This window comes from Nansenia antarctica (assembly GCF_963989245.1).
Source record: "Nansenia antarctica genome assembly, chromosome: 16".
Classification (NCBI taxonomy): domain Eukaryota; kingdom Metazoa; phylum Chordata; class Actinopteri; order Argentiniformes; family Microstomatidae; genus Nansenia; species Nansenia antarctica.
In genome coordinates, this window is record NC_137686.1 from 24,873,042 (window position 1) to 24,883,041 (window position 10,000).

General features: G+C 44.3%; 1 protein-coding gene across 1 annotated transcript in view; it reads right to left on the reverse strand.

The window, feature by feature from the left end:
- Positions 1 to 3,807: 3,807 nt before the first annotated feature.
- kncn (kinocilin) overlaps positions 3,808 to 10,000 on the reverse strand; it is a gene marked incomplete at both ends in the record, with an annotated part of 6,756 nt that continues 563 nt past the window's right edge. The window contains 4 exons of the mRNA XM_080547082.1: positions 3,808 to 3,883; positions 5,351 to 5,447; positions 7,158 to 7,235; positions 7,744 to 7,812. Coding sequence (XP_080403208.1) covers positions 3,808 to 3,883; positions 5,351 to 5,447; positions 7,158 to 7,235; positions 7,744 to 7,812 — 320 coding nt within the window. The remainder of the gene's footprint in view (positions 3,884 to 5,350; positions 5,448 to 7,157; positions 7,236 to 7,743; positions 7,813 to 10,000) is intronic.

The window sequence follows — 10,000 nt, forward strand, 5'->3', positions numbered from 1 at the left end:
TTGGATTGCTGAACCTGGAACCAAAGCCAATGCCATTTTCATTCATCACACACACACCCCCTCAAAAATATTCACATACGCAGTCCTAAAGAATATACGGCATGGTGGTAAAAAAGAAAAAGAAAAAAATAAGCTGTACAGCTATGTTACCAAGTTACTGATGACACAAATGAATTGCGTGTATTCAAGCATTAATCGGGAATTATTATAAAACGCGCGAATAAATAAATCTAGGAAGAAATATAGGCTAGTCACTGAACTGTTAGAATGATGGTTTCAGCACTTTAATCTTACCCTTTGTACTGCCGTTCTGCATTGACGATCTCTGAATTATTATATGTCCAATCGGATTGTAGATTGTCGTCCCAAATAATCCCGTTGGATTTAGGATGTCCAGGGTTGGATGTCCGGGCAAATGCCAAAAGGGGAACCGTCGGCGGGGACAGGAGTTGGACAGGTCCGTTATTCCCTCTGAGTACCAGAGACCGCGTCTTCATTCAATCAAAAGGGAATAATTATTATTACAACCAAGGCCAGTCGACGTAAAAACATCTATGGAAAAACCTCACTCACTCTGGCATTTATGCTCATTCCAGCGTCTTTGAGCCTCGGAAAAGCGCTATATAAATTCAATGAATTATTATTATTATTATTATACGGACGTTTGTTAACACTGACCACTAAAAACACACGCGTTAGTCTACAAGCCTATGAAAACAACATCAATCATATTGTCTGGCAAAAAAATAATGTGTGCCAATTATGCATTATGTGCGTCTGTATAAAAAAAAATCATCTGCGAATATCGCCTTCATCGTCTTGCGCGTTCCTCTGTGGTCAGAATGACCGGTCATTCCGTTCTGTGCTGAATGAATTCACGCTCCAGGGTAAGTAACAGGTAGCTTTCTTCATAACACAGTCTTTTAAAAGTCGTCATAACCCAGGTCTTTTCTCAGAGCTTTGGCATACCCCCCCCCTGAGCAGGAGTACGTGTGTGAGATGTTGAATGCTTTGAGTCCCATCCACCCTCCCGTTATGAAGCATGGTACCCCGGAGGGGGGAGGGGTGGGAGGAGGGAAATGAGATGTTGGGGGGGGCGGTGGACAGCTACCGGTGCTGAAATCATCCATCCAGGCTTAAAGCGCCTAATTCATTATTTAAAGTAAGTTAGTAAACCGTAACTGACGTTGCCTACTGTAAACAATTGCACCTTTATGATTACTTCTGACTGGTTAGGCATGCACGAGGATATAATAATAACAGTTATATTCAATGCCTGTGTGCTGGAATGTTTTCATTCAGATCAGACATATTTTTGTGTCATATGGATTCAAAAGTGTTTCAGGTGAAAGATCTTAATGCCTTATGTTTCATGTCAGAGTGCCCTCCCGCTATCATGACTTACCTGAGAGGATGGAGTTCACCAGTAAGTGCAGCTGACTGACAGAATGGACTGTCCAGGTCACCCTTGTGGATTGTACTGGCTGGGCCTTACAGACAGTTGATTTATACCTGACAATGACCGACCCAGCTACACTCGGAAAGCCTGTGGGTCCCCAGAGAAAGGGATGAACGGTTTGTCATCATGTAAACAGCGGGAGCCCCCCAGTCCCACACACCCTATAAATGCATTTTGGAAATGTGTTGTTGTCCCATTAGCAGCATGTTCCCAATACTGGTCCTGCGTGATGACGTTGTGAATGTGAACGAAGGGAAGGGAGGCCTGTTCTCAACTGGATTCTCGATCTTATGTTGATCTGTGCTTGTCATGGTTTTGTGGGAGTAACACTTTCAGAATGTATTTTTCAATAAATAACTACAGGTGGAAATCAATAGGAAATACAAGGTGATTCAATTGTGAAGTCGTGGTCATTCTAAATTCCGAGTTACCTTTCATCCTTGTTCTTATAACCATTATATAGGCCTACAGCACCCCTGCATAAGTCTTGGGACAGTGAGGCATTTTTTTTGTCATCTTTTTGTTCTACACACCAAACGTTTGGATTTTACATCAAATGATCTATATGAGGATGGCAGCAGTACCTGCTGTCCACCCCCCGCACCAACCTACTGACCTTTGGGGACAGAGCCTTCAGCGTGGCTGCACCTACCCTCTGGAACTCCCTCCCCACAGTGATCCGCAACGCCCCCACCCTGGACTCCTTCAAATCAGCCCTCAAAACCCATCTGTTCACCAAGGCCTTTGGCCCCTAGTCACAGTTTCTGTTTTGCTTTGTTTGTTTTCTGTTTTGTCTGTCTGACCATTCCCCTTTAGAATTGTAAAGCGTCCTTGGGTTTTTGAAAGGCGCTATAGAAATCAAAGTCATTATTATTAGTAGTATTAGTAGTACAGGCCTGGCAGAGCATCACCAGAGAAGATACCTGGGGTCTGGTGAGGTCAGCAGACTATAGATGGACTGCACTTATAGCACCTTTATCCAAAGCACTTTACAACGGCCTCTCATTTACCCATTCACAGCGTGCGTGCGTGCGTGCGTGTGTGTGTGTACAATATCAGACCGCGTCATGCTGTACATCAGCAGAGCAGTGCGTTCCCCCCACGCCTCTGCCCATGCAGCAGCCACTCGGCCCTGCCTGTGCTCTCCTTAACATCAACGCAACATGTTTCACCGCGGGGTGTGTGTGTGTGTGTGTGTGTGTGTGCGTAGGAGGTGGGGGGATGGGTGGAAGGGAAGGGTGGGGTGTGTTTGTGTGCATCTTTGAATAGGCTATGTATATGTGCATGTGCGTGTGTGTGTGTGTGTGTGTGTGCGTGTGCGTGTGCGTGTGTGTGTGTGTGTGTGCATGTTGGGTAGTGATTAGTCAGAGATGTTAGCATGGAGAGGTTGTTATGGTGTCTCCTACAATGACTGAGGGGTCCACATATAAGGGCTCGCTCATCATGTCCTAGTAGCTATAATCATCTCCTGATTGTTCCATCGCTGTGTGTGTTGAATAGACCTACTTTGCAGGACTAGAATGAACTTTCAAATGTGAGTTGAATCACCTCCATGACCCATATTACCCCGCTTTTCTCGTGAACAATGATTACTATAGTTGTTTGTTTGTATGAGATGTTACATTTGACCTATAAAATGCTAATATCTACAGAATGAATATGGGATAAAGGAGAGACCAGGGGGGGAAAAGCGAGTTTGATTTATTTCTCTAGGTAGTAATAAGCCAGATCGTTTTTTTTGTTCAGCTGCCCCCGCAACTCTCTAAATCCATCCCTTCACTTCCTTTCATATATCCCGAGGTGACGAATCACTTCCTACTTAAATCGTTTCTCTATATTTAGGACAATGATGGCACTGTTGTCGTATGTGTTTGCACAGAGTTCACTCCTAAAACGGCTGAAAAGATTCAAGTTGAAAAAGTACATTTAGAAAAAAAAGGAAAAAAAAGAACAGTTGAAAAGTTCAAGCTGTCAGTCAAGCTGCCAGTCAGTCAAGGATTAGACAGAGGGAAAAACATCTGCCTTCATTCCCTTCATTCTTTTCTCTCACTCAAGGAGGGAGTGATGAACTTACAATGGTGATTTCAATTTTAATGTTTGAACAGTTCAACAGTCGAAGGCGATGTTGTCAACAGCCAGTCAAGCACAATAGAGTCATATCAACATGTTCAATGATCCTGTGATGATACTGTCGACGAACCACTGACCATTGTTAATCATTCTACAGTGTTTCCTTTTTGTTTGTTTGTTTTGTTGACTATTGACTATCCTACAATCCCATAGGTCACCACACTTCTCAGTGAGGAAGTAATAATACCCTCGCCGGCTGTCGTCGGTGTCTGTGGACGTCACGGGAGGTCTGCGTCGCTCGGTTGCTGCTTGGATTTCCGCTTGGACAAGATGTCAGGCACGTCTGAGGATGTCCTGCAATAGAAGAGTGTGTCAGTAAAAGGTGAACGAGTTGCTTTGTCCACAGGTGTGTGTGTGTGTGTGTGTGTGTGTGTGTGAGGGAGTGTGTGTGTGTGTGTGTGTGTGTGTGTGTGTGTGTGTGTGTGTGTGAGGGAGGGAGTGTGTGTGTGGGTGTGTGTGTGTGTGTGTGTGTATGTGTGTGTGTGTGTGTATGTGTGTGTGTGAGGGAGTGTGTGTGTGTGGGCGTGTGTGTGTGTGTGTGGGGGGGGGGGCGTATGTGTGTGTGTGTGTGTGTGTGTGTGTGTGTGTGTGTGTGTGTGTGTGGGTGAGGGAGTGTGTGTGTGTGTGTGTGTGTGTGTTGTTTCATCACCAAACTAGATCAGACATGCATGCATGAATGTCCTGCAAGGTTGATGAATGACAGAGTCAGACATTAACGATATCTGGGGGTCTCGGTTTCCATGGCAACAGCATCCAGTGCAACTTGCTTCCTTGGTTATGAAAAGGAAGAGAGGATGTCTCGCACTCTTTTTTTTGGGGGGGGGGGTTGGATTCTTTTATTTTAATAGGCTCCAAAAAAAAAGAAAAGAAAAGAAAGCCTTTTGTGCGTACGTAACTCTTTTCACAAGAATATGAATGTTCACACACCTCTATGGGAAATATCTTATAATAGGTATCCACACTATCTATCGCGTGTACTTATTTGTTTTTTCCTATCTCCATCGACAGTCTCCATCTCGCCGTTGCTGCTTTACTGTCGACATTAAAAGCTGTTTACGTCCTCTAATCTCCTCTCTCTTTCATGATAGCGAAAAATGCTATTACGAGAAGGTCACACACACGACAACCACCAACCGACACAGCGACGCGGTAGCTGGCTAGTAGAGCCTGCCTATGGACTCATCTCACGGAGCAATCTCCCAAACACATTACTCCAGATGACGCTATTAGCATTCATATGGTCCCAGTAGAGACTTTCACGACGCAGCACAATTGAACTGAGTGAGAGAGAAGCAGGAGCACAGACACCCGAGCAGGCAGACATCCAAATCATTCCATTACTCTGGAGTGCCACACACAGTCGGAGCGGGCTCTTGAGGGCATCGTAACCCTGCCTTGTATGAAATAAGAACCTGATTAGATTCGGCGCGGGCTTTCCCAAGAAACACAGTGAGTGACACGCAAAGATATGGAATTCAGATTTTCACAAAGCTTGCGTGTGCGTGAGACTGTCTCTCTGTATGTCTGTCAGTGTGCCTGTCTGCCTGTCAGTCTCCCTGCCTTCCTGCCTGCCTGCCTGCCTGCCTGCCTGCCTGCCTGTCTGTCTGTCTGTCTGTCTGCCTGTCTGCCTGTCTGCCTGTCTGCCTGTCTGTCTGCCAGTCTGTCTGTGTGTCTGTCTGTCTGTCTGTCTCCCTGTCCGTCTGCCTGCCTGTCTGTCTGTCTGCCTGCCTGTCTGCCTGTCTGCCTGTCTGCCTGTCTCACCCCTCGTCAGTTGAGGCCTTGGCCACAGCTCCAGCCTCGACAAACATCCCCATCCGACTGTCCATCCGGCTCTTGGAGCGCTCCTGGTTCAGAGTTCCTATCAGGGAAAAAGACAAAGTGTATTATAATATTATTATTATATTATGAAATGTCAAAAGTGAAGCAGGGACAATAACCGTAATAGTTATCTTAGGGTGTGTTCTCACTAGAACATTTGCTTCACTTGGAATCAGAGTTTAGGATAAAATTTGCTTTGCTCTGTGTCGTTTGGAGCTGTGAGAACGCGCATTCGAAGTAGCTCCCGGAGCAAACAACCAAAGCATGCTCCGCTTGAAAAGGGTGGTTTAGCTCCGATTAGAAACGACGCATCGAGGCTGTCCATAGGAAAACAACAGCGCATGCGCGTTGATCTGGATAAGAGCGGGACAAACAGGGAATTTGCATTTTTTCTGAGCAATCAACTAACTACATCTGTTGCTTCGATTGCGTATGTTACTTTGTTTACATGAAGGGCTGTGAGAGCGCAAATCAGACTGCAAAACTTATGCAACAATGTTGCAATCTCATCCACTTGCTCCGGGTCGTGATTCTGACTTTCATGTGAGAACATGACCTTAGTAACCTAAGTAGTCTCCAGACAGAAGAGGAGGATCACAGGAGCATCTATGCAGTACAGGGGAGGCTGGGGGCTGTGGAGGTAGAAATCGGAGGACAGATTCATTGTAATGCATGCGCAATACGTGTGTGTTTGATACCGTTCCTGATCCCATTCCCTGCATTTTAGAATGAGCCCGTCCTCTAATTTCCGCCTCCTCCAGCCTCTCCTGATGTAGTGGCTTCAGCTGTCGACCTCTACACACTGTTGTATATTAGAACAGATGAGCTGCCTGTGGGGAAGTGACTGCTGTATCGTGAGTTTAGAATTATAAGGATCTATCTCCGTTTAGGGTAGTTCAGAGATATTGAGCGTCAAAGTTTTTACATTCCATTATGTTTTGTGAGATGGAACCTTTGTATTTTATGAATTACTAACTCAAAAATGTCAACATTTTAAAAAATAACACCACACAAGCATTACCACCTAATGGATCAAATTATGAAAAAAACTAAATTTTTACCAAAAATGGAGACCGTATAATTCTAACGTCACGGTATGGTGCAGCATCCCTGAGATGTACTGTGGCTCCCTCCCGCCTGATTGCTGCTGTTCAAAGCCATTGTGTGTGTGTGTGTGTGTGTGTGTGTGTGTGTGTGTGTGTGTGTGTGTGCGTGCGTAGGTGTGCGTGTGCGTGTGCGTGTGCGTGTGTCTGTGATGACTATTCTCTAATTTATTGGATATGCTCTCCCATCAGCGGCTCTATGGGCGTTTCATAAACATCATAACCAGCCCTGGCCCTTTAGTGTTGGCTCTGTACTTTGGAAATGTGTTTCTCTCTTCCTTCCTTCCTTCCTTCCTTGAAGAAATCACTGATCTGTAACTACTTGTTCGGGTGAAAGCAACGCAGCGGGAACGCAGCTTGACTCATCCCATCGTTTTAGATCAGAGGTTCCTACAAGGAAGAGAGGAGAGAGACGGAACACTCCGGAACTACGGAACACTCCAATCTCTAAAGCATAAGAAATAGATCTCTGTCAAGGGATCAATGTCAGAAATTTGTGACATATGTGAAGATGTTTTTTAAAATTATTATTATGATTATTATTTAAATTGAATGAGATGATTCACCAGTTTTTGGTCAGGAGAGAATAGGCATAATGTATGAGTTCAGCCCAGAAAAAACTACAAACATGGCCGTGCAACGTTTACCTTCTCGTTGCAGCGTCTCTGCCGGCTGCTCGGGGGCGGGGTTGGCTGGCACGCCTGTAGGGTGCACTCTCGGGTTCCCTGGGAAGGAAACGATACGAGACGTTATCATGATGCCCCCTGGCAGAGATAGGATGGCAAAGCTCCAGATCCAAAGTTTGGTGTAGCCTACTTACTACACTCTTCAGTAATACAAGTGAACATACCAATGGTTCAAGTAAGATCATAAAATATAAACCCCAGAATGGATATCCTTACATGTAAATACAAAAGGAGAGTGATCGGAATCAGAATTCTTTTTATTGCCAAGTATATTCGCAGAGATCCAAACAATATAATAATAAAAGAAAAATAATAATAATAAACAATACTATATAAGGATTTTTTTTTTTAAAAGACAATGACAGAAAAGGGCAGTAGAACAATAATTATGTAGGCTGTAAATTAGAATATAAAACTAATATATATATATATGTCTGTTATATGTGTGTGCGTGTGTGTGTGTGTGTGTGTGTGTGTGTGTGTGTGTGCGTGTGTGTGAGTGATAGGGGGGACGGGGGGACGGGGGGTGGGTGCGGGTATCACTTACCGAAGTTGGGGATGAAGCGGTTAATGTTGAGCCAGGCTCTGATGAAAGGGTAGATAGAGATGAGCATGCCTGGAACACAAAGAGAATGATTGAATTGGTTGAATAACATCAGCTGACAATAGTTCAGCTGTAGCCGATAGCTTGTATGTAAAACAGCTAACTTTCAAGAGGAGGCTTAGCAGCACTCTCTTTCTTCATTATTATTTTAACGCGTTCATTTATTGGCTAGCTTTAATTGAGTGGTTCAGATTTATTTCACTGTCAACGTTTTACATATCCTCCTCCCTCTTCACTGTAAAACGTCAACTAAAGAACAGCTGGAAGCTAGTGAGCATGGCTCCATATTGAGTATCACAATAGGACGCCTGATTATGTTCTACTGTAGTAGGTGCTCAAATAACAAATGGGAGATGAACAGAAGTGAATGAAACAATGATACGGCGGCTCGCACAAACTCAGATGGCAGTTCTCAAGGCAGATCTCATTCAAATGTAATTACATTTTTCGTCAAGTGGCTCAACAAACACAGTAAAATTAGTATCTGTATGTCTCTGCTCATGCATATATTTCATTCTCTGGCAAGCTGCTGACTTCATTTAAAAGTGTTTTTCTTTTTGCTTAACATTTGGATTAAAATGTTGATGTTTTATGAGCAGTATGCCCCCCGTGATAAAATGCACAAGATTTACGTATGATCACCAGGAATCATAGGATAGCACTGTTTTCCATTTCTTAAGTTTCTCCATGTTTTAAAGGAATCAATTATACAAATTGAAATACTCATGTATTCACAGCATACAGTACATGCAGATATATTTTTGGGGAGAACTTGATTTGCGATAACTGGATCACTGTTCTCTGTGTTGGCACACTCTGCAATCTCCGACCAGGACTTGTCCGCCAGGACTTGTGAATCCATCAAAACAGCACTACCCTCCAGCTGGTCATAGTTATTGATTCCCCCTCATGAGCCATAGTTGGCATTAAACACTGCCAGGTCCGGGGAGGGGGAGGTGGGGTGGGGGTGGGAGGAGGTGGGGGTGGTGCTGGTTATGACTCATGTCTGTGTGCCAGAACATCTTGCCACCAAGCTGCAACAGTAGTTAAAAGATCTTAGCAAGAACACTCAGTTCAGAAACACAACTACACGTTTGCATCAGTGGGTCCATAGTACAGCACAGCTACACATTGGAGCAAGCAGGACATCATGTCCATCTCAAGACACTGAGACAGTACTTCGATTCGGCATTGAGAAAAGTGCCACCACAGCACTTTTTATTTTAAAAATGTACGTTGTGTGTTGGGGGGTTATTTATAAGTGAATATGTAGTGGCCTGGGGTGGTCCAGTGGTCTAGCACCGCGGTCGACAGTGCACACATATGCCCAAGCATGGGTTCGACTCCGGCCCATGCCCTGCTGACATGCCCTCTCCTCCTTACTTTCCTGTCTACCTTCACTATCTCTATCCAATAAAATGGAAAAAATGAGTGGGACTGTTCCATTCAGAAAAAAAAAAATTATATGTGAAAAGTTACGTTATATTTGTGGAAGAATGTGACGATGAAGTGATTGGTGTAAATAAACAGACACTGCAAGACTTCTGTGAGAAGAACAACATCTCAAAGTCCCTAGAAGAGCTGTACTCCCATTTCATCAACGCCTTGGGTAAAAACTAGGGTAAAGTCGAACCAAAATGCCTAGGCAAAGTTGTTCCCCCATATCATAAAATAGTTTGATACGGTCTGCAATATAGATCAAAAGCCATCATCCTCGTGCTTTTACTCTTTGACGCTGTGCTTCATAAAATCCCTGGGGTGAAGTCGAACACCCAGCTCTCCCGTGCTATCAACCTCCGTCTTCGATTACATCAACGTATCAAGTGATTCTGGGGTGTGTTTGAGAATGAAAGTGAATGGAAAATGCTATAGATCACTGGTTCATACTTGGCATATGCTTGACAAGCATCACGTATACAGCACATCTGAGAAAGGCTGTACCCTCTTAAACTTCACATGGTCAATCTCTTAAAAACATCTAGGTTACCAGGGGAGGCTGGTGGAGGTAGTAATCCAAGGGCAGGCTCATTGTCATGCAAGGAATGGAATGAGGAATCGTATCAAACGTGTTTCATACCATTCCTCATTCCATTCCTTCCATGCAGGCCGTTCTCCGATGTCTGCCTCCGCTGACATAATACAGTGTCAAGTTCTCAGTCTGAAACGCCTATGTCGTAGCTGTCAGAATGTTTATCAGTCG